This window comes from Ruditapes philippinarum, unplaced genomic scaffold (assembly GCF_026571515.1).
Source record: "Ruditapes philippinarum isolate M1 unplaced genomic scaffold, ASM2657151v2 ctg527_1_1_1_1, whole genome shotgun sequence".
NCBI classification, from domain to species: domain Eukaryota; kingdom Metazoa; phylum Mollusca; class Bivalvia; order Venerida; family Veneridae; genus Ruditapes; species Ruditapes philippinarum.
Window position 1 is genome coordinate 155,513 of NW_026865278.1, and position 25,928 is coordinate 181,440.

At 31.6% G+C, this 25,928-nt stretch overlaps 2 protein-coding genes across 2 annotated transcripts; one reads left to right on the forward strand and one right to left on the reverse strand.

The window, feature by feature from the left end:
* The first annotated feature begins 239 nt into the window (after nt 1-239).
* LOC132728507 (apolipoprotein D-like) lies at nt 240-2,464 on the forward strand. Its single transcript, XM_060714147.1, has 5 exons — nt 240-334; nt 535-652; nt 979-1,134; nt 1,674-1,738; nt 2,249-2,464. The coding sequence occupies exons 1-5, from the start codon at nt 311-313 to the stop codon at nt 2,462-2,464; spliced, it is 579 nt and encodes a 192-aa protein (XP_060570130.1). The 5' UTR covers nt 240-310.
* Nucleotides 2,465-3,488: 1,024 nt separating this feature from the next.
* On the reverse strand, nt 3,489-23,702 carry LOC132728508 (inverted formin-2-like). The gene is given in 15 exon segments (XM_060714148.1): nt 3,489-4,351; nt 4,675-4,921; nt 5,264-5,384; nt 5,768-5,949; nt 6,243-6,500; nt 7,928-8,092; nt 8,634-8,803; nt 8,989-9,060; nt 9,063-9,538; nt 9,824-9,903; nt 10,809-10,987; nt 12,381-12,540; nt 13,632-13,747; nt 20,838-22,089; nt 23,549-23,702. Coding segments are annotated over 14 exon segments (3,477 nt in total). The 5' UTR covers nt 21,919-22,089; nt 23,549-23,702; the 3' UTR covers nt 3,489-4,181.
* Between the last annotated feature and the right edge of the window lie 2,226 nt (nt 23,703-25,928).

Below are 25,928 nucleotides of genomic sequence, written 5' to 3' on the forward strand. Positions count from 1 at the left end.
CATATACACGTTAAGACAGAAAGGCGTTTATTACTAAAATATTGTTCCATACCATCGAAAAGGGAAAAGAAAATTTAATGTTCATCTATCAAAGTAAGCATGCCGATACGACAAAAACTGTCATGTGGGGATAAAACTGTCATAACCCATGCGTAATAGTCTTATAACAAGTTCTTATGGAGATCACATGGAACTAAATGTGATATTCACTATCAGTATTATGAAATCAAATGACCACATTTCTTTATAAATGAAGACAAAACATTTACACAGTGTTTAAGCAGAACAATAGTAAGAACAAATAACAAACATGAAGACATTAGCTCTAATTCAGGTGAGCATCTCTTACTAACCTCATCTACAAATTACTTATTTCTTGTCAATATGTTTTATATATATAGATATATTTGGAAAATATTAATTTTTGTCTTTTATTTGAAATCAACAATATTTGATAAATTAACTTAATTTATTCAGTCAATTCAATTATTGTACACGGATAAAGTATGAAGTTATTTCGCTATAATTATTCAGGTATTAACGATCTGTGTCACTCAGGGTTTTCTCTTATCATCTGGCGAGCCATGCCAAAACCCTCCGGTTGCAGCCAACTTCACAGCCAACGGTTACCAAGGTCTCTGGTACGAAATAGGTAAGGAAGTGAACCTTTGTAATATTCATACAAAGTGAATTCTACTTCTCTTTTTCACATTTTTATCATATCTATTTCTTGACAATAAACATTGACAGAAAATATAATTTAGAAATGTTACGTTCGCCAAACAGCGGAAATCGGTACTCCCGTCTAATACAAATCCACCATACGGCATCTTGTAAATTGCGCAGACATTCTTATTTGAAACTTCCGGTTGGTTTAACGTAAGCTATGTTTATTATTCATTATATATGGTACATTTTATCTGTGGAATTGATATTTTTTCCATATTGACTACATTTACTGACATGACATCATTTTAGGGAAAATGCAGACTGCGGGTGGTGCTGCTTTTGAAAAAGATTGCGTGTGCACGACAATTGATATAAGCCCAGTGAAAGGCGCTACAAACGGTGACTCTACGGCAATCAACAGCTGCAGAAAGTTAGCGCCATCCGGGGACTTCTTAAATGCGACAGGTAAATTGCTATGATTACAAAATGTCAGAAATAATTTGTTACATTCATGACAAAGTGTCGAAAAGTCTTGGGCAATGAAAATAAATTGGATATTAGGAGAAGGTTATAACGATTTGTATGATTTATCATGTAACATAACATATGCATTATGTTAATAGAAGTAAGGCATATAGTCCATGTAAAATTATTTTCATCTATAAAGATTATTGTACAAAGCAAAACATATGCTGTATTGATGTCTCAGTCAAAATATAGATTACTGTAACAAAGTTTAAAAATAATTAATAATTTGAGCCGCGTCATGACAAAACCAACATAATGGGTTTGCGACCAGCATCAGTTTTTCTACTTGTAATAGAGTTGGTAAGCGAACAGCATGGATCCTGATCAGACTGCACGGATGCGCAGGCTGGTCTGGATCAATGCTGGTCGCAAACGCATTACGTTGGTTTTTGTCGTGACGCGGCTCATATATCTGGTAGACTTTGTTTTAACTTATGTTGAATGATATTGATCTTTTTCTTATCTTTACTAAACAGGTAATTTGGTGAACGAAGCCGTTCCTGGACACTGGAAAGAGAGGTTCTTTCCATTTACTCCAAAGGTGAAATTTTCCTGTAAAATTCATTAGTCTCTTTCATACATTAAACATAGTTAGTTACGACTGCTTTACTAAAATAACATTAGCTTTTTCCACCACTAGCATGTTGTGATATCTAAATAATTTGCAATGAACTGTTATTAAAAAGAATGATAACAAGAGTTATAGGAATATAAAGTTATTCTGTGTAGGCACAGTTGCAATAATAAATACTTCCTCATCATAGTGATATGTCTATATCATTAATACGAATAAATAACCAAAACTTTTCAATCTCTGTGCAGTATATTCATACGAATAAAGCATAACGAATAACCAAAATATCTCAATCTCCACGCAGTATGTGTAACTAAAATGGACATTAGAAATGTTACAACACCGTGTAGATACACTTAATGAATGTTTAATATACATGCATTTATAAATATATTATAGGCAAAGCAGCCCTACGTCAAATACGTTTCTTCGATTTCCTCTTCTGTTGTAATATTTGTAATTTTTACAATGTTCCAGGCTGACTACAGGATTATCTACCTTGACGACCATCTTGCTATAGAGTATGATTGTACAAGTGTTCTATGGATGACCAACTACTGTGTTCACCTCCTCGCTAGAACACCGTCAATCAGTGACACGGATGAAAAGATGCTGCTTGATTTTGCTAATAACTTAGACCTTAATAAACAAAACGTTCCATATCAGAAAACAAAACAAGATGGATGCTGGTGATTAAACCATTCAGCTCACTAAATTGTGTTAAGATATATTCCTTTTTACATAGATGGTTAAATAAGAACTTGTTAATGCGTTTATATTTCAATATTATCAAGACAGTTTTTTATATTTTATTTTATGTTATTTTGTTAAATTTTTTTTGAAAAATATTGCGTATGCACGGCAACTGATTTGGCCAAGAAAAATGGCAAATAATGGAAGCAGGTGTCATTTTGTATATTTGTAAATATATAGCTTACATTGTTCTTTAAATTTACTTCCATGTTAACCTTTTTTTATATTTGCGGATATGAATAAAATAATTATGATTATTTGGTTGTTTCGTTCACGCATTTTAGTTCACATCGCCATTCATGGGCCATTGAAATACGTACTTACGATTTATGTAAAATTAAACGTAAGCGTAAATATATGGCAATACCTACGTTTTTTTACAAAACGTTGTAATACTGGTCCTAGTTGGTATGGAATCAGTAAAACCAAGGTATATAATTTGATGCACTTCATTACAGAGTTTTTTGTAAAAGATACGATAAAAAAGGTAGTGAAAAAGAACTTAAACCCCTTTCTGGATTGCATAAAAACAGTATTATTAAAAAATTAAGGATTAAACTGTTATTATTTTATTTTGGCATCACAAAGAATATTACACGGTACAAACCGGAATATCTAGATCGAAGGTTACTGTTTACGACGAAACCTGTCTACGTCGAGTTTCCGTTTAACAATATTTCAAGAGTTAGATATTTTCGTATGGTATTTCCATATGTTAAGGTTTGATACTCTTTTTTTGAAAACCACATATAAATCGTATTTCGTTAAAAAATCACGAAAACTTAAATTACTCTTTTTTACTCTTTCCTTTTGGCTGCGTATGAAATTACAAGTTAATTCATACCTGAAAATTATAAAAGGAATTTTCTCTCCCTTTAACCAATAAAGTATACGTATGTATATTGAGTTAAAATAGGTACTGCATCCTTTGGTCATATAGGGGTTATTTATAAATTAAATAATATTCGTATTTAAACAATTTTTAATAAATAATGTCTATAGAAGCACAGTATGTTAAAATAACTTATTATAAACATTATGACAAAGATATCATAGGTAACAACAAAGAATACTCTCTTATTTTGTTTATGAGATCGAACAAAATAATACAAAGGATTATTAGTAATGAAACATTGTTTCCAATTACACATCCAATCTCTCTAACAGTCTATGACAATACTAGTATCGCACTGGCAAATAACTATTCCTCGCAAACTAAGCAATTAAAGGCTATTCAAAAGAATATATAAATAATGCCTGCTACAACATTTGGGCTATAATTAAACATTTATAGCTGAATACTGTCTACATGTACTTAAGAAAACTAATATATTAGCAAACGCTGTCAATCACCATCATTACAGTTGCAACTCATTTTCTTTATAAACATAGAATGTTCATTATGTAAACGCCTCCTGTAAAACCTCTTCAATGCCAATATTCGTCCACCTTTAGAATCATGACATTCTCCGTCTCACGTGGTTGATTTTAACATACATATCTGTTACGGCATCTGCTAGTCACTTAAGCAAACGTTTATACATTTCAGAACTTTGACACAATTATGCTCAACCAACAGTTTCTGCATACTGTTAAAGCCCATTATATAAACATGGCTAGAATAAAACTTAAACCTTATGAGACTAAATCAGATCTATTAAGTTTGATTCCCAGCAGCGGCAATCTCTTTATCTGTAACTTTTCTTCTCATAGAAAGACGTCTGAGAACTTTGCCTTTTCTTATTTCATTGACAATGTTATCAACAATCTTCCTGTCTTCTGGTCCGGGTGGTTTTAAACCAGGTATTCCGTGAGCTGCCTGGCTACCTAGAAAAATAAGATAAACTAAACGTAAGTAATGTTCAATAAATAATTAACTTTCTTAAATGAAACTACAACAATAGAAACATAATTATCATCATATAAATGTATTCAAGCTTCTGACATTGTACGTACATACATCTTGAAGGATATCCGAGTGTTTGACTCTTACATTTAATTGATACACCAAATGTTATTTAAACCAACCTCGTTTCTGATGTTGAAAATTTAAAATATACCTAAATAAAGGGTGATATATAACTTTTTACATTGATCTGCATATTCTAATTTCAGTATAAAAGTGAAAAGAAAATAGGTAAAGGTCATACTTCTGCGTCTTTCTGCTATTTCTTCTTGTGTTTTCCTCCTCTGTTCTGCCTTTTGGGCATTTATTCTCCAAGTTTCTAGGTCTTGTTCACATGTTTTAACCTTTTCACAAAAGTCTTTAAAGCACTCTAAAAATGCATCAACCTTGAAGGACTTTTCGTTTTCACAGTAATGAACTGCAAGTTTGTTAGAGAGTTTCTTCACCCGTTCAATTGCCTCCTCTGTGTCCGCAATATCGTTCTCTGCTACCTAATAATTAATTTGATATCAATAATTAATTAATTTGATATCAATACTTTACAAAACAAATACACCAATATTGCAAAAATTAACCTTTTACAGTGTTTTATTCTGTATAATTTAAAGCGGCATTACAATTATACGGTATCAAAAAACATTTTGTCTGTCTGCTTCTTGCTTTAGCAAATCTCTTAGATTTCAGGTGTCCAGAACTCAAATGACATAGCACATTTACCAAAATCACCCGAGCAATTCATGCAATCATTATTACATATTCACACCAATGTCTTAAAATACTTAATTCTAATATTTCTAAATGTTATGCCAATGAAATGAATAAAAGGTACATACTGAAATGAAACTTGTAAATTGTTTCTTCACGTCGTCATCAGCATGTTCCAATAACCCTTTCAGCCGATTAACATTGGACTGTAAGCTCGCAAATTCTACAATCATACCATCCAAGCTGAACCTGAATATATAGACAAATAATGAAATTTATTTATTTCAGCAAACATGCCAGATAAACAAAACCGCTTTCGAATTGTATATTTGAGTATTTTCTATTGAATGTCGCTTAAAACAACTAAACATATTAGTTTTCGTTCGATCCAAATGCAACATTCCAAACCAAAAAAAGGGCTTAAAACGTATATAAATAAAATTCGTTATATTGCAAAGTGTTTTTTTTAAGTGTCTAAAATAACTACATGCATAAATAAACTAATATTATGTTACTGATTACTAGTATTATCTCATTCTGTCACGTTACATTCTGTTATCTTTATGACTGGCCATCCGGTCTATTTGATAACACGTTCTTGTTTCCAGTAAATAAAATAATAAAATACAAACCTTGATGCCTTCTGAAGTGGTTCCAGTAGTTCGTCAACGAAACCCAATGCATCATTATTTTTCTGCTGCGCCTCTTCAACAAGATAATGTAACAAAGTCATCTTAGCGGTATTAGACTTTGTCATTAGAAGTTTATTGAGCGATCCTATACGAAAACCTATTGCTCCTCCAGAACTGCTTCCCTATAATGAACCGAACATATACAGCTTATTTTGTATATAAATATATTTTTTTTATCTTATACAATAACAATTGCTGTCAATTCAGTGTCAAAAGGGTCATTTGTTTTACAATCCAGAGTCGTCGTCGTCGTTCATCTCATTTGCTTTATATTTTCTTTTACAAAAGATCCATAAATCTTGTTTGTGAAAGTTTATAAAATATCAAGATTGTATAAGAAGCAAATGGTTTGTACGTTATATTATTTGTACCAACATCATTACTCGTAATATCCTCTATGTAACTAATACCGTACCTTGTTAAGGAAGTTTCCAGCGTGAAGCACAAATCTTAGAAATACTTTGAGCGAATCATTGTCCATAAGTTTTCTGCATACAGATGTAAGCACTTGGACATTTGGACGGATTGCTCCGAGCTGTGAATTAAAGTCCCCTTTAAGGAGCATCATTTCTAATCTCAATTTAAAGTCTGACAGTTTTATAAGCTGATGAAAGAATTTCTCCGCATTCCCAAGTTTGTCAACATCTCCTTCATAGCCTTGGATCATATCAATCTAAAATCAAAACGTAAAATTTACACATTACATTGCAGTAAGCCTGAACATGAACAGCAACAAATATTTGAGCAACTTCATTTTAATAAAATAGAAAAAATCAGAATCCCTAAAGAAAGCCCAACACGGCACAATTGAAAATGTTGCATGCTCGGTTTGATGGAGCCTGATTATGGACGGTACTGTCAAGTGCAAACTACAGTCCGCGCCCCCTAGCACCGGCTTAAGCAGAATTCAACATTTAAACGCATAAAATGGTGAAATTTTGAATTTAGAAACATCCGCAGATGTGTTCATACGGCGGTTATCATGGAACCTTCAATGTGACATAGTGGTGCCATTCCATGAAAAGCGGCGTATGGTACATCATTTATATATCAAGTAACGTCTTAGCTTCGGCTTTAAACATGCTGTTTGTGCACCAGCCAATAACTTAGCTATTCGGGAAAAAAAGCCGTAACACTTTTCAAAACCGTTTAACTTCTGTTGAGAAGTAATACTTTCTCTTTTCGTTTCCGTTAAATTCATTTGGCTTTAATTTTACTATTTCTCTGAATGCAACCATTATCTCTTGTATGTCTAATATTTCACAATCATTATAACTTTCAAGTGTTATGAAATGTGTGATATACTATATTACGTATTATTACTGCATATCATCAGTCATGGACAAACTATTTACACTTAAATATCGGATATTATTGGTTGATATAATAAAGCCTGTGACATTTCATGATATAATCTTAAGTAATAAGTTTCTCTTTAAAGTGGTTAACAAAACTTAAAAAGTAAAACAAATGACATTCACACTAAATTAAAGGCCCATTGTGCACCAGAAATGTTTTCATTTTTATGTCTCAAAAGCATTTTGTTTTAGGTGTACTTTTATAGTCACCAAACGCCACTCATTGGCCAATTACCTAAACCATCATTTTCTTCTATTGCTATTTGGCAATTACTAAAGATATAGTGATTTAGTATTTTGTATGGAAATCAAAATACTTTTTGTTACATTTTGTTTCTTTTACAACACATTCTTTCAAATTGATCGCTACTTTCTTCAGGTAACAAGCATCTAGCATGCTCTAACACCATTATTTAAACGTTATAAAATTCAAGTATGCCCTTTCTAAAGAAGTACAAATTTATTTGTTTCTGAGACATAATGTGCCTTTGAAGGTATATATGGGAACCATATTCAAAAATTCTAAATTATGATTACATTCGCTTCTGTTTAATCTTTTTTCTATTTTCAAAGCTACTTATTATTGAAACAAGTTCAAAGTCGAATTATCTATTACTATATCGCATAGATGTAGCTAAACCAACAATAGTCTCTTATAACATAACATAGTTATACCAACAAGTTACTAATACCTTGCTTGATTTACAAATTTATTAGAAGTCAAACTGTTTTTGTAACATACCTCATCTTGTTGTGGAAGAAGTTTAACGAGACCCTTAAGCTTTTCTACACCAAGACCTCTTGCATCACCTTCTTGGATAAGTTGTATAATCACTTCAGTTGGTTTTCGGAATTGTTTCAGGAATATGTTTAAGTTCATGCTTTTCTTCGGATCCAGAAGTGTAACCTGAAGAGGCAACATAATTGTTTAATTTATCTATAACATAAATTATTTTGATAAATGTGATACATGTGGATGTAAAATGTTATGTCACGATAATATGTTTTATGAAATTAATCATTATTACACATGAATTCAGTTGTAAAAGAAACCAATACTTTCTCCCAAAATAGCATGGTTTAATCAGCATCTCTTGTAAATGTAAGTCATATAAATTCCCTTTCTTTGTAATATTATCTTAAGGAAACAATCGTTTTGTTATATGCATCAAATAAAAGGATATCAGAACTTATTGAAGAACATTTGCACAAGTATATAATATGTTAAAACTAACATACATACATCACATAGAAGGATATTAGAACTTATTGAAGAACATTTGCACAAGTATATATGTTGTAATTAAAATTCTATTGAACGTTTTCATTTATAGCGTGTTAAAATAAAAACTGAAGACCCCTATTCAAATAGAATTCAACTACATGTACTTCCAGACAGTTTAGAAATACGATATATAAGTAATTAGTATCCGAAAATATTCGAATACCTCTTGACTGTGTGATGAGTTTCTCCTAGTTAAGCCTTTGTCTTCGCCTGGTGATAGGGTAGCTTTCGTTGATGATGTTTCTTCTTTTTGAGAAAACATTTCTTCAAATTTATTGTAATCAACTTCAATAGAATCTTGCATATTTAACACCTCATTCCAAACGCTTTCCTCTGTAAATTAAATGACAAGAAAGAAATATGAAAATAAATGCAAATATTATTTCTATTATATCCAATTAAGAGATCTTTTGATAAGAATTAGACTCTGAAGAAAACATAACTAAAATGAAAGTTATGATTAGGTGTCAAACATTTCTTCGTTTATGAATTCATAAATATAACTTTAATATGCTTACGTTTAAAAGCATATGCCGGAATTTTGTTCCATGTTAATGTTCTCAGTTTTTTGGACGGCACTGGTGTATCGATTGGTTTAGGCCCTGGCGTATCTTCAGACGGAGCTCCTGGTAAACTGTGGGTGAACCCGGAGGCTTCGGAGATGGTGGCGCTCCGGGTACAGCTGGTGGAGGAGGTACGCCGGGAGAAACCGGAGGTGGAGGCGGTGCACCTGGCACACATGAACCTGGTGGTTGTAAACGTATTCCCGGTATTCCTGGAACCGGTGGGGCAGGTGGCACCCCTGGTGCACCAGGAGGAGGGGGTGGAGGAGGCGGCTGAGGTACCCCCGGAAGTTTTGGCACAGGAGGTGCTGGAGGGGGAGGCGGAGGTTTGGGTGCACTCGAAGTTTCAGATGAAGTATTTTCAATATCTTCTGTTTGGCTTTGTTCGTCTCTCGTTGACTTTGCCCGTTCTCTAAATTTCTGTAAAAGTGTTTCGCCATCTATATTGTTATCGCTATTAAGAACCTCTTGTGCCAATCTTTCAACAAGAGTCCACGTGCTTTCACTGAAATAAAACAAACATTTTTAAGGAACGTTTCAAAAGATGGAAACAATCAATGAATCAATATAATAAGATAAACTAGTGATTTTGTAATTTCATTCTCACTGTCGAGACTTGAAAAATATATTGCAGTTTATTTCCATCCTAGAAAGAAATCTAAAATATTGCAAAAGTCGAATTAAATTTTATTCAAGTATTACTATGAACAAAAGTCGAATTAAATTTTATTTAAGTATTACTATGAAGGCAAATATAAATATAATATTGCTAGAACAGATATAAAGTTACCTATGGGTACTGTGAGATTCAATTTGTAGAAGGGAATGAAGAATTCCAAGTAGAGTGGCATTCAGTGGTGTACCTTGTACCTGTAACAAATACACGTAATAAATACACTTCAATATCACTAATAAAGTACAAAGAAAAAAGATCAAACATTCATATGTAAGTACTTCTGGAGTAAATAATAAAAATATAAGAACACAAAGGGCATTGCTTGAACATTTCACAGCACATGATTTTGTTCTCTCAATAGAATCTTTGTTGTTTGAACAAAATGTTCTTATTACGTCATCAAACTAATATATCTGAATGATCAAAGACAACGGTAACGCTTCAGTAAGGCAGAGAAAGCGATTGGAGTTATGTATTTTATCCTCTTATTTTCTGTCTGGAATATTCTATGCATACGTTTTTGTTACTGGGCTCTAAATGCATAATACGTACATTTGTTTTAATTGTAAAATTAGTGCTACATTAATGCTATGATTTTGCATACATTAATAGTTACTTGACACAGGTCTCCGTCTATTTTGTCAGAGCTGTTTCGTATCATGATTTTTGTATAAAATTAACCCTTAACCTGCTATATTTCTATAATGGATCTGTCCATTTTTTGAATTTGAACAGTCCATTCAAAGTTCAAGGGATTTCAATACAAAAATACAAAAACAACAGCTGTCAACAGTATAGAGGCTGGTCAGTCTGCACAGATGTGTTCGGTTCAGTACGGAAGTGCTTGAAACAATAGTTACATGTCTTTGCTAACAGATTAGAGTCAAGCAAGACTTAATCTGTTGCTGTTTATGGCCTGATCCTTGCCATTTGCTGCTCATTTATTATGCTTTTATATTGAAATATCTTAATCGACTTATAGACAGTTCTATAGTCAAAACTGGACAACTATTTCACACCATATAAGAAAAGTTAGGGTTAAAATATCGTGATGAATTAAAGGTAATTAAAGCCAATACGAATCAAAAAATGAAATTACCTTTTTATGTACTGCCTGGAATACAGATTGTGGATCGTTCAGATTGACAGAGCCTGATTTTATATCCTGAAGAGCATCAATATCAGCGTTATACTCTTCTTCAAACACGTCACATTGAACTATTAGATCGTCATCATCCTCACAGCGTAGACTGCCGATTGTATCCAATAGGTTCAGAGCTGTTTCATTATAGAACAACAACTTTAGAATGTGCTTGTGTAATAAATTATTGATATGCATCTAAGTTTATAAAATTAAAAAAAAAGTATGAAATATCTCGTAAAATTTAAAAAGTATCTAAATATCCTATTGTAAGGTCACTTCCATAATGTGAAACTTGTGCAAGCACTTTGGTCACAAATATTTTACTTTTTATTATTATTATTATTATTATAATTATTATTACTATTATTATTACTTATATTATTATTATTATTATTATTATTATTGCCATTACTTTTTATTATGTTTAGGTAAAGATTATGTCTTCACTCAAAGAACTCACTTTCCATGTTATTATTATCATCCTTTCCAACCACCATTTTTTCCAGATTTCGGTGAATGCATAAATTTAACACTATATTTATATGCGACAGAATTACAAATGACAACAAATCAGACATTTTACCTTCTTATATCATCACAAACCTCTGGGGGTGTAAGAATATTTTTACCATTCAGATATTCAATCTAAACATTTAAGTCACCGCAGCAAGCTTTGTTTAGTAACTTTAGTTACAAAAATAGTAACATTTGTGGACTTGCTACTCGAGAAACGCTTGAAGAAGAGGAGTTCATTTCCGGTCAAACCGTTTGACTTACTATGAAGCTTGTAACATTTCGTGGGAAAATGGGAGGAGATTTTACGTTAATAAATTACTGAAATATTTCATTGAGATTTGTTTGAGTAGGCCAGGAGGGCAACATGAAGTACATCTGTAGATAGATGATACTCCATCTTTTTAAAATGTCGGGTCAGTATAAAAAGTTGTTTCACTATTTAGAAGCTGTATGTTAAACCTTTGTACTGATACTCACGTTCATAGCATAATGAAATATCTGTAACGACTGGCTGTACTTTTTCATAAAAATACCCTTTTAGATTACAGAATTTCTTTAGAATAATTACGACATACAAAAATAGAAATAGCTTATATAGACTGAATGTAATTCCCGATACCTTCTTTAATGAAATTCGGTTTGTCATAACAGAACGAAATGATAAATTTCGAAACACGAGCTACGTTGACCAGCATTTATATCATTCTATTTTTGAATATCAGGCTTAACTAGTCTGAAAAAGGGAAATAAATGACATTTTTAATCTATTATCAACACTACATCAGTTAAGGTCAAAGTCAGACTGCACACCTAGATGTTTTACTAGCCTCCAACTTTTGATAATCTAACAACAGAATGATCAAAACTAAAAGTAGGATGTTCCCGCCTCGTAAATTTAGAAAATCTGGGGCTAACGTAAACGCTTAGTTTAATACATGATAAATGTAGATTTCCGTTTTTGGCATTAAAGTTTCCAACAGTTAAAAAAGATTCAAATATGGATATACACACCTAAGAACTCGTTTCGTATTCTCACTCTATCTCTGATATTTTCGTTGGCGAAGATGACTGCGTTGATGAGAGCCATGATGGTTGTTTTATACGTGGCTAGCTCGGCTTTCCTTACTTCGTTCACCAGTAAACTCATTCTATACTGAAGCTTTTGCCAACTCTGAAAAAGCAAACAGCTTTTGTCCAAGTACAAAAATCTTAATGAGTCATCACATTTTTATTACGATATTTCAAAATTAGTATCTGGCATAGTTGACTTATTAACATAAAGAGAAAACTAATTAATGCCGTTGTACTGTTGCATACAGAACAACAAAATATCAAGCTGTGTTATTTGATTTTACAACAAACTACCAGGTATGCATTGTATGTATGGTGCATTTCTAAAACTTAATTGTTATTGTCATTAATGTAATTTATCACATCATATATATATATACAAATTTTAAACATAAGAGATCTATCATTAATGCAATGACGACCCCGGCATTTTATTTTTCAAACGTAAATGTCAATATTAATTTATGACGTCACACTAGCACGTGGAAATCATGGCAAAATGGTTTCTTGATAGTTACGAAAAAGAGATAACAAATCGCCGAGGGCATTAACATCTACAGAAGCCCTCAGACTTATTAAATTCTCAAAAAAAAAAACTCAAATTTTGCCAGGTATTTTGATCAGCAAGGTGATGGAAGGCCGGCATCTTAGGTTTCCTATATGATATTTACGGTGTGACTTTACACTCATCACAAACAAATATTAATTTCCACGTTCAATATGCAAGCTTTAGGCCTATATATCAATCATATACAAAATGTATAATATTTAATATACATGTCATCTGTTTCATTTTGCAAATTCAATGCAAATAAAGACGTCAATTAAATGAGCAGAATATATTTGGATGAGTATGACAAAATTATGGTCTAAGCTAGATATCAAATATTTTGGCATATATATAATGTTACACATAAATGACTGACCTGTATCGTTAACAAACTCATGCTAATAAAATAAGTATGAACCCTACATTATGAATGTACGTCTAACTTGAAATATATGTATAGAAATATACATGTTCATTGTATATCAAATTTACCATTCAATGTACATATTAAGTTAGACAGTCACATTAAATACATTTTAGTGGAATGTCAAGAGGTCATCGTTGTTAAATTTTTAAGTTATTACGCAGACAACTTTATACATGTATAAGTATGTTAAAAAAGTAAAATTTTGAAAATTTACCCTGTATCGTTCGAGTGCGTCTAGCGTCAGATAATAACCGTCTTTGGAGTATACACAAAGTGCAGACAACAGCTCAAATATCTGCATCTTCACCATGAGATTTTTAGTTTCTAATGCTGAAAGAAAGACAATATTTTGTTTATTAATTGTACAGTTTAAAGTACAGAGTTCATACTGACAGACGGGCAAGGAAGGTTGACAAACAAACGAACAGCATTTTTAAGACGCCCTCCAATTACCTAAGTGGTAAAATATAATATCGTTAAAACTTTCTTGAATTCCAGGACATCAAAGCAAACATGCGTGGTTTGTTGTTTGTTTGATTATTGCACTCTATTCAAATACTTTCGTTCGTTCACTATATGAGCCGTGTCACGACAAAACCAACTTAGTGCGTTTGCGACAGGCATGGATCCAGACCAGCCTGAGCATCCGCGCAGTCTGATCAGGATCCATGCTGTTCGCTATCAGTTTCTCTACTTGTGATAGGTTGGTAAGCGAACAGCATGGATCTTGATCAGACTGCGCACATGCGCAGGCTGGTCTGGATCCATGCTGGTCGCAAACCCATTATGTTGGTTTTTTCGTGACACGGCTCATATATATAATACCCAGTTAATGGTGATTTTAATTAGAATTAAATGTACATCTTTCCATACTTCAGTAGAATGAATTTTGTCAACGAGACTTAGTGAAGATGTCGACAGGTAAAACTATTTACACGTGCAGGTGCTAACGCGTGAAACCCTCTATGCAAAAAGAAATAAATAAATAAAAAAATAAATAAATAAATAGCATTATGAGGTTTATAGACGTAAATATGTAAGTACTTGTAGTTAGGAAAATGCAAGTATGATTATGGTATAGGCAATACAAGAAATTAATATAACAGATTTACTTTTGAATGTATTGAAAGCGTTATTTTTAAAAAAAAAATGTGTACGCCCTTTTCGAAAAGGACAAAAAGTGCAGTTACTTGAGTATGTGAATAATAACATTGTTAGTATTAAGTAAAACAGTTAAGCAGTATTTACCACAGCGTGCAGATTTAACAACATACGTCATAATTTTTTACACCATTCATTTGTCTTAAACTTTCTTCAAATAAGTACAAAACACTACAGCATATTGTAAGAAATCGAATGAAAAATCGTATTTAAAAGAGAGAGAGAGAGAAAGAGAGAGAGAGAGACAGACAGACAGAGACAGACAGAGACAGAGACAGAGAGAGGGAGAGAGGGGGGGGGGGTAAAGCGTATTTATTTCATTTTATTTTACTGTATTCATTGAAGTTTCGATTACAAATTCATAGAATCTACCTATAGATCATATGATCACAAATAATTTAAAAAAATTCCTTCTAAATTTATCATACAAAAATACAAAATATACATCTTGTCATGTGTTTCATTAGATATATGCTTAAACATTTGAAATTTTGTTGTTCGGCACAGCGTGAGGAAGTATTAAATTGATCGATCATACGACTGCTTGATTTATTTCAAACATGCTGTGACTTTAAAGTTTGTATTCTAAAGGTGAATGAACTTATGTATAATGTTCTATGGCGACTGATTTACGCCATGGTGTATTTTCACTTTTTTTTTGCAAAAAAAACAAACTCTGATGATAATAATTTAAAAAAAAACAGGAAGAGACGATAATATTAAAGTTAAACTTTGTCGTGTTTTCGCAAAAGAAGGGCGACAATATAACGCATGAAATGTGACTTTTGCATTACATCTGTCGTTGCTCTGTTTTTGTTTTTTATTTTTTGTGGCGGAAATATCGCCCCATCGTGTTTTCGCATTTTTGGTTGTTGCACTTTCGCTTTTTTATAATGTTGCGTTGACTCGTTTTTGCATCGATACATTTTTGCATTGGCCATCGTGTGCACATGAATAAAAACAAAAGCGCTTGTGAAACGTGATAAAGTAGTTGCTTCATGTGCTTTGGCTTATTCTATATGTGATATAAATATGCAATGGCGTAAACGAAACGAGAAAAAGCAAAAAAAATAAATAAAAAAATAAATAAATAAAAAAAAAATATAAAGAAAAGAAAAAACAAAAACAATAAGAAAGCAAAAAAAAAAACGTAATGTGAAAATTTGAAAAGTGAAAACATAATATGCAAAATACTTTTAGACACGACAAATAAAAAGCGAAAACACGACACATTTATCTGTCGTATATTTCCTTAATTTTGTCGTTCTTTTGCATTTTCTTCGCCTCGTAAATGTAAACGCACGAAAGGACGACAAAGGCACGATTTTTCGCCTTTCGTGTTGACAGACTGGTTATGCCACAAATGCGAAAGGAGGAGTGGGAACTGACTATGTAACATACTTTGAGACTGACTGGCTTCACAAAACTCATAACTACCTAGCCTAGAGACCGGAGATTTAAATACCTTCGAAAGGCTACAGGTCGGTTATCGATCAATAAAGTAGAAACAATTTGTACATAATACATTGTATATAATATAAAATATAATCTGAGTGTTTGTACATTTTTTTGTTTGTTTTGTTATAATTAATATTTGAATACCATCTTAAATCTCACTCGAGAGCATTAGACACTGGCAAATCAACCATCTTTCCATAACATACGGTGTCAAACAGTGTAAAAAACACACCGTATATTTTTGTTTGAAGTTTCATGCATTATGGATGAATATTTGTCATATACAACTCAGATTTATTGTTGTATATATAAAAGTCGGTTTCCATCAGATGTTTAAAATTTACTGTACTTTAATTACACCTACGTAAACATTTTTTTTTGTAATTCATGAAGAAACCCATGCTGAGAAGGAAACAGTGCACGCATATAATGTAATATCATTTTGATTTTTCATGACGCGCTCGATTTATCTTTTCTTAATATACAATGGCTTTATGTAATTAAAGTCGCTGCTGGTTTTATTTACAAGTTATGTTGTTTATATTTACGGCTATACTGAAAGAAATTATCAGTGAAAGTGAAACTACATTAGTCATAGAAGTGATAAAAGAGTTAAAATTAGAAAAAAAATTGTACATTATATTATGTTTTCATATTGCAGTTATTTTTAATGTTGACGTCATGATTATGGTAAATGATGTACAGCTTTTGTACGATTACAAAATTAATAAAGTGGGTATGTTCTGTGCCTTTTTTTATTTCATTATAATTGCATTTTGAACAAATTATACATGAAACAATATTTAAATTACTTTATGTAAATGAAACACAAGCCACCCTGAGGTAAAAAAATAAACCCTAGAAACATGTTATTTGAAAAAAAAATAATTAAAGGTCCATTATGCCTCAGGTATGATAATGATATCATTTTTATTTCTCTTTTTTTTCTCTTTTTTTTTGGTATCTTGTAACAGTATTAAAAAATTTGCCATAAAATGAACTATCTTTGCTTCTTTTGCTTTGTTAGCAATTGGTATTAGTATTAATTAGTTTTTTGTATGGAATATACACTCTGCTTGCTTTACGACACATTACTGCACATTCAGTGCTACTTTCTTCATTTGTTAATAATCTAACATGCTCTAAATCAAGTACTAAAGCATTATCTATCACATTTTTGACATTTTTAAAGAATTTAATAAACACAATGTATGTATTTTTGAGGCATTTTGTGCCTTAAATAAAAAAAAACACATGCGCAAAATTAAATTAAATCGCGATTCTTTGCCACATTTGAGATAAACGCGTTAAAACGCTTTTCATTTTCATGTCATTTTGCAAATATACACGTAAAATAGATTAACCTGGTTAAAAAAAAGAGTAAACTAATGAGCGAATGATCAGAACTTTTCCACACAAGTTATTGGTATAGAGACTTACATCAAATGTAATAAAGATACTTAAAGTCCCGTCATATCAAAAAATAAATAAATAAATAAAATAAAAAAATAACCTGAGTGGTGTCCCTTTAAAGCTGCATGCCTCCAGATGAGTAAAAAATAGTTAGATAAAATCAAACTTGAGAAATATGTAATAAGATTTTAGGTAATGTAAAATGACTCAAGATTCAACTTATATTTTACATGTTATGTGCGATTGATGACGTATTCTTCAGTATTTACAGCTATATTTCTACTAAGTTACTAACGCAGTAAAGGCTATTTATGCATATTTTGACCACTGTTTGGTAATTTACGTGGGTTATAAGTGTCATTGATAATGTGTTACTAATTGCTTCCTTTTGGTAATTACACAATATTATACATTCAAATACATTTCAGAATTTTCATGAAAATTAGCATGAATCTGGAGCGTGATGCTTTAAAGGTAAGAAATGGTATGATATACAGGTACGTCTAACAGTTGGTTACATTTTGTCGATTTGGTATGACAAAAATCTACCTGAACCAGACTCTTGATTTAATCTACCCACAAAATAACTGTTTTGTGTTGTCATGCACGAAAATGAAGGTACATCTTTCAAACCAGGAAGAGTAAAGTAAATAATAAAAGGTATGACTTGTTTAATAAAAAATAAAAACAAGGAAAAACAACCAGTCAAGGTGAAGAGGAAAAATAACAACAACAACAACAATAATTAAACGATAAGTGAAATCCTACTTTTTCTTTCATCAATAAAAAAACCCTCTTACTTAACAAAATGTATATTATGACGAAAACCCATGACATGGTATTAGTAAGATCACAAGAACTTCATATTTTGTCAATAAATAAGAATTAAAGTTAAATATGTACCCCTTACATAATAAATAAACACATTTCATCATATAGGAGGTTCATATTTAACTTAATTTCTTATTCATTGATAGAATATCAATCTCCTGTGGTATGATATAATAAATTATATCTGTACATTACTTTTTCTCCGGATAATGCCTATGTACTATTGTGCATATGATCAGAGATAGGTCCAAGATATGTAACATTATTATATGATCTAAATATAGCTGCAATCTCATTGGTCTACAGAACGTTTTATACAATCATATTCACTGGGTGTAGTATCATATTTCACTGGCTAAATTGGATTTCCTCAGTCTAAAAATATATTGAGACTCATATTCAATGACCTTATATCGTAGACTGTTAATTACGCGTGAATATCAAAAAAAATAATTGTTGCGTTTTGTTCTTTATGGTATATTTCTCGGTTAAAATATCATTACTTTACTATTATAGTTAAACGTTACACCGCAATGATGAGTATAAACTTGAATTACTTTTGTATGCGCAACGTTAGCGTAGTTGTTGCACGCCTTCCACGTGCGTCTTTTTTCCGCGCTTCAACGAAACAGACTAAAGTTGTACATGTATAAGGTTGTACTTTCTGTGACTTTTTTAGCCTATCCATATAATAAAACATTTATTGACTAGTGTGCCATTAAATATGATGTAATGTTCACCGGCAGAAAGTCATATTGACCTCGGCGATATGTCATCTACCGGTAAATATCACAGCATATTCAATGGCTCACTAGTCAATAATTGTATAATATCTAATGTTATTGCCCAGGTTAGAAAAATACACGATACACTTTTATCGGTTACTGAGTAACTCCTGATTACTTACATTCCAGCATGATTCAAGAATGAATACCGTACACATGGCAACAAATTGTTTCATAATTACTAATCTATTACTTTAGAATCATTATTGTCAGTGGATTATTATCTAGTTTTTTATCTTTAATCTTTCACCAAGCAGTTTCTTTTTTGTAACTTAATTTCGACAGACGTATGCTAGTTTTAAGAGAGTATAATTCAAAAAAGCCAAATCAGCAGCAACAAAAAACAAACAAACAAAAAACACTAATCAAAGTGGTTTTGAATCATCTCTACGTCTGTAGATATAGCGTCATATGTGGGTAAGTGGTTCGAGTCTGGTTCCTGCTCGAGACTGATGAAATGGACAACCCAATGGTCTCTTAACTTTTCCTTTTTCATGCTCGAAATGGGTACAAGAAAGCTTGAAAGTACTTTATGATCGACTCCCACGACGTATATACCCCCACGCCAAAACACGCAAAATGCATTAACCATTAAATTAGTTTGTTTATACTTGACTTTGATCAAACACATATAAAGGATTATTTTTGTCATGTTAGTAAACTTAAGTGTTAAATTAGATGTTTTTTATCGTTCAGGCCAATGCATTTAAATTCAAATTAACAATACATTAAGTATGCAAAAATTAAAACCATCAGCATCGTTAAACATTAAAACTGCCTCGCAGCGTGAGAAAGAGCATATCATTACAAAACTCCATTACTTAACTACGCTGATCAAACATACGTTATTTGTAATCGATCTTTTTACAAGTTTGAATTTAAAAGGTAGATTTAATGATGAAACCACACTTGTGGTTTATTTATGAAAATTTCATTTACGCCTTTATTAAAGTGGGAACATAAATTTGTACATGCTAGACGATGATTCACAGATTTAATGTACATAACGGTGAATGATTTCATTAAATAGTTTATACTGAAACTACTGTTGCCTAGTACAAAATTGTACGTGAATCAATACAACACCGATACTTGTATACAGGCCAGTAAATATCAGCAAAAAATTCATTTGTAGATGGCGGCGATTTGTTCTTCTTCTGACCTTTAAGTACTTGAAAGTGCCTGACAATTGAAACGCTAAAACAATAATTCTGTTTTCTGCCCGTTATGTTTTGTTTCTTTTGGCAGTTTACAGAAATCTGGACAGACATAATTATACTGTAAGTGTAGTAAGCTTGTCAAAATCTTCATTTAAATGATATAATCTACTTGAATAAAGTATGTAGGTGTTTACAACTGATATCGTTTAATTAACTGTCACCTTTGGTCCTGCCGGTAACAGTTTATTTTGTCAAACTGTATGAGGGGTAGGTTTTTACTGATGGGTAGATTTGAACATGAAATTCCTCTAGAAAATACAAGTGCGGGGTGAGATAGAAAGTTTTGCCTCGTATTACCAGTATTTACAAAACAAAACAATAAAAAATGAAAAAATAACATCAGCTAAGACAAACTAAAATGGCATTATTTTACAAATGAGCGTAAACACCCGAGTTTCTCGTAATAATTCTAAAGACATATGAAGTAACATAAATATTACTAAAGCACAGCATCGACTTCTTAAATTTTTTATATAGTTCAATACGTAAACAATGAAATACACATGTTGATTTAATAAACAAATTTGACTGGACTATTTGTTAATAACATACCTGAGGCAAATCTTCGACCAAATATGTTATCCTTCCGTCCTTTTATTTGTAAGAGACAGTCCAGTCCCGTCTGGGAGTTGACAACTTCACGTATACACATTATACATTCCATCTTCAAAACCATGTCCGTCAAATGGAAGCCCTGAATAGCACTGAGATCCTTTAAGCACTGAAAGAGCAGACCAAGTCCGTCAAACTCTAAAAACTCCTTCATCCAATCTTTGTCATTTGTCTTTACAGCTCTTCGGAGTTTAGCCAGATTTTGTAGCGTCGGATTTCTAATCCATTGTAAGAAATTTATCGCGTCGCCTAGAGAAGGGTCATTTTGAAAACCTTCGTCTTCTGAAGAATTGGCAGCCATTTCTAGTGCCAGCATATATCCATCCGATCTATGGCGTTTGGCGCGTTTCTGTTTCCGCATAGCAAATCTGGTTGGTTTTCCATCATTTTTAGCCCCTAATTTAGGTGAATCACATGTAAATCCTTTATCCATTACTTCTGAATCTTGTTTGACTGTTTCTTTTTCTTGTTTAACTTTTTCTATTTCTGGTTTGACCGTTTCGGTCTTTTTCTTAACGGTGTCTTTGCTAATTTTGCTTGCATCGATCGTGTCGTTAACTTTATTCTTCCCGTAACTGTTTACACCTGTCGTTGATTCATTTGACTGCATGCATGTTCTGATAGGACTAGGATTGCTCGCTGTCCTTGAATTTACACCTATATTTCCCAGGCATGCTTTACTTGTGTATTTTACATCCTTGTTATTTGAATCTATCGGCGATTGTTCTGGTTTGGCATTCACTCGTTGTGTCATCTTTGGAGACTGCTCTTTGGGCTCTTTGGGTTCTTTTTTCTCACTACTTTGGAATGTATCCTTTTTAGCATTTAAACGTCCAAATTTCGGTGTCGTGCTACCCGCGTTAGATACCGTTCCAGACGGTGAAGACTCCTTCTGTACACCCCATCGTGAAGATATCGAACTCGTGTCCTTTTTTGGCATTTTGTCGGCTCCGTTGAAAGAATCTTTCTTCACATCGCCGTTCATAAACGCTTTTGTCATCATCTGTACCCTGGAAGCCATGATTATTGTCGTCTTGAAACAGAATTATTTAGTCTATATCATCCAGTTGATATGTCGCTTATGTACAGAAGTTATTTTAACTACATCCGATTGTAGGCATCCCTTAATAGTCCACTTATAACTGACATTTCGCACCAAACAATGCCTTAACTGTTTAAATCTTCTCCCCTCCTGTATAAAATGTATGAGTAAATATGTATTACTAAGTGTTTTGCCGAAAATGTAATAAAATACTGCATTAAAGAACAAAAGCCTATCGTGTTATGGTCATATTGTACTAATTTGCTATATAAAAAGGGAACAATTCATTTTACTTCAATAACAATAAATCACTTTCAAAATTAAACTAGCTCAACCGAGAAATTGTTTTGACCTCAATCATCACAAAAAAACCGGTCAGTATGTGAATAACGTTATAAATGATTAACAAAAACAACAACAAAAACACAGTACACATATCTAAATAATATATATCCTGTGCCTGTTTTTGTCTGAATCTACAAAAATCAGCGTTAGATAATATATATGTTAATACGGGTTATGCAAACATTGCAAATTAAACGATGAATTAAACAATTATACGCTATGTAATCGTAGTTACGGTTCAGGTGTCGGTCTCGATTTTATTAGCGTCTAATTTTACTAAATAAAGTAGATGGCAACAAATTAACTAAACACGCTACCACAATTTGTCTCTTTTCTGTCATTTCATCAGGTTTAAAATGAAATTTAAAAGAAAGGATAATGTGTTAAGGTTTACTACTAGTAGTTTATATATCTTTTGGTTTGTCGCGTATGATGAAATACGTGTAATTAAGTCAACGCTTTATACCACTGAAACAATTGTAGTGAATCAGCTGTTTCATTGATTTTTTATTACCCCCCTTGATAAACTGTAGCGAGCGTTACCCAATTCACGATATTCAAGAAACTTATCAGAAGTATTTATTTACCTATATGATTCTAAATTAATTTGTCAAAAATAATGAAATTAAATAATTTCACAATGTTTCAATCTTCATTTAATTAATACTATTCTAATATTATGCCTCTAGTTTCTATATGAAATGCGATAAAACAGCAAAAACGTGCCTTTTTCTTTCCTCTTTAAAATTCTTAATTAACATTCAAATCATATTTTTTATGTACATTAATTATATATTTATCAAAATGAAAATGACCTCATGATGTTTAATTAAGAAGACATGCGCAGTAAAGTTTTATCATTGCCACTTCCCTGTAATCACTTATAAAAACCGAACAATTCAAATGTAATTTATCAATTTAAGTCAAACATCGATGTAGTCTAATTGAGATATTCCTATAACGTTATCCTCGTCAACCACATAACACATGTATATAAATTAGCAAATTTTGTTTCAATTAAACTGATCTCACTTAAGAAGAACTGTTTTGTTTATTTTGTTTACATCTCAAGATTCCCTTCCTGTACATGTCTTTCCTTTTATGTATTTTTTTTTAATAAGTCCTGTACTTTTTCCAATAATCTAATTAAAAATCTTCACAATTTTTCATTTGAAATATATTCCTACGAAACCATTCATTATAAAAAAATACGTAAAATACTGTGGAATATAAAAGCAGACAAAAATACCCAGAAAATTCTTACACGTTTTCGCTCTTCATTCCAACGCAAAATGTAATTCCGATCTATTTTACATTCCTAAATTTTGTATATGTGATGTATTAGTCAGCCTCACATACGGTAAAATATTCCGACAGGTAAGCAAAGTGCAATAAAAACACATTTAGCTTCTACTGTATACTGTATAGCATCAGATCACTTCTCAGATACTTATCATTCTTATCAAATTATCTTGGTCTTGAGAGATTTCAGCTCAACGACCTGTCAGACTGTAAATAAGATTACAAGAAAACACGGAAATGAAAACAAACATTTTTTTGAATAGCAATCGATTAATGTGGGCGGTGATATTGAAACTCTTCAAAACCATTCCTTTCTCCCTTTGTTTTTTTATTTCAATTTTAACATGTAAATGCCCACTATCTATATATTTGTCTAGGGTGTATTGCGTGTATGATTTAAATGTTGTGTAAGTGTGTAAATGTAATTGTTATGTGTTTAGCAGAAGTAGTACTTTAAAGGCCCATTAGGCCTCAGAAATGCTATCAATTTTTATTTCTCAAAAACTTTTTATATTTGGTATCTTGTTACAGTTTCCAAAAACATATTCATTTGCTATATACATGAACTATCTTTTGCATCTTTAATTTTGTTGGCAATTTGTATAATTATAGTGAATAAGTATCTTGTATGGAAGTCAAAATATTGCTTTGTTTACATTTTGTTACCTTAACCACACATAACTACATGTTCCGCGCTACTTTTTTTTCCAGTTGTAAAACATCTAACATGCTCTTAATCCATTTATTTAAACATTCTGAAACACGTGAATAAAAAATGGATTTCGGACGCATATTCAAATAAACATTTAAAAGTAGGAAATACAATGCACCATTTTTTTCTCAGTTATTTTCCTGGTTAAAGTATTAAAATTTCTGTTTTAAGATTTGCAAAATCCGGAGAAAGAAACAAGAGTATACAGACTGATATCAACTTTATTGAACCTTTAATAAAAATATATCAGGCTGGTTTCTATACTATAACTATAAGTTCATGTTTTATTGCATCTTATAACTTGAATGACCATAAAGGCTATGAGACAGGTTTATATACATTTTGTATTTAAAATAAAACATAATTAATAATCTATAGATTCATACCACTTATGTATTATGTACAATATATCTGTTATACGACGTCACATCATTAATTTGTATAGTATTAATTTGTATAGTATTTATTTGTATAGTATTCATTTTGCTATATAAATACAGGATTTATTTTAGTATATTTTAGTATGAAATGTGATAATTTTCACATCACATTCAACAAAACGTTCTTCTCAAGTGAGACCATATACCATATACTTTTTTCCTTTTTTTATCTGACAATTCAGGAGACTTCTAATTGGCTGAATTAAGAAGCAAGACACTAGTGAAAATACGAAAAATATGTTCCACTGCAGTGTAAAATATATTTGTTTTTGAAAATATGGAAAATGAAAATACGTATTTCATTTCAACAACATTACATTTATAAGTTTGCTATATTACACAATATGTAAATAACGTCAATCCTGTACGTAAAGGCCAACTGTTGATAAGTTAATGCGCAGTATCCAAAATAACAAATACAACTTAGAAAACTGCATATATCCAGTTCGTTAGTTGATATTTTAGTAAAGGTCCAACCACCTTCATGGACAGCGTATACATGTAAAGTCATATAATATAGTGATATAATATAGTCATATAAGCTTTAATGCAGAAGACCCTTATTTAATAGAATAATCCTTATAATATTTTAAACCTTTTAAACCTTTAAAAGAAACCTTTTACATTTCCCCATTCCGACAATTTTTTCTTTATATTTCATCACAAATTTTACGATTGCATTTTCGCTTAAATTCCCTTTTTTATTATTAAAATACTAGCACATATACATGTATTTGCAAGAAACATATGTTTTGTGGTGAATATTGTTCAAAGACTTTCATTTTCTATGAGAAGTTATATTACATCTCAAGTTAAATATTAATACCTACCTATGAGATCACGGCTACATGTATCTCGAGTATTTGCTTCCGTGTTTTATATAGATGTATAACGTACATAATTGATAAAATCTGTATGCACGTTGCTTTGAAAATATTTACCTGTATTATGTAAGATGTACAGTATTAATTTGTAGGTTAAATAAAGAAATTAATAAATTATAAACAAATTATAGTAAATAGCATTGTATGTAGGTCTGCCCGTCTGCCTGTCTGTCTGTTTGAAGACATAATAATCAATCCTGGAGACGTGAGAAATACAAAAATGTACATCTTATTTGACGGAAATCTTTTTGTTTTTACGTCAGGTATTTTCTCCGTTAAAAAAATCAACATTATCGTCTTGAATAT

What these genes read in the sequence shown, in the direction of transcription:
- LOC132728507 (XM_060714147.1), top strand. Translation starts at nt 311, where the DNA reads ATGAAGACATTAGCTCTAATTCAG. An exon ending in AGGTCTCTGGTACGAAATAG is followed by an intron (nt 653 to 978) that starts GTAAGGAAGTGA and finishes ACATCATTTTAG; the next exon opens with GGAAAATGCAGACTGCGGGT. An exon ending in TCTTTCCATTTACTCCAAAG is followed by an intron (nt 1,739 to 2,248) that starts GTGAAATTTTCC and finishes ACAATGTTCCAG; the next exon opens with GCTGACTACAGGATTATCTA.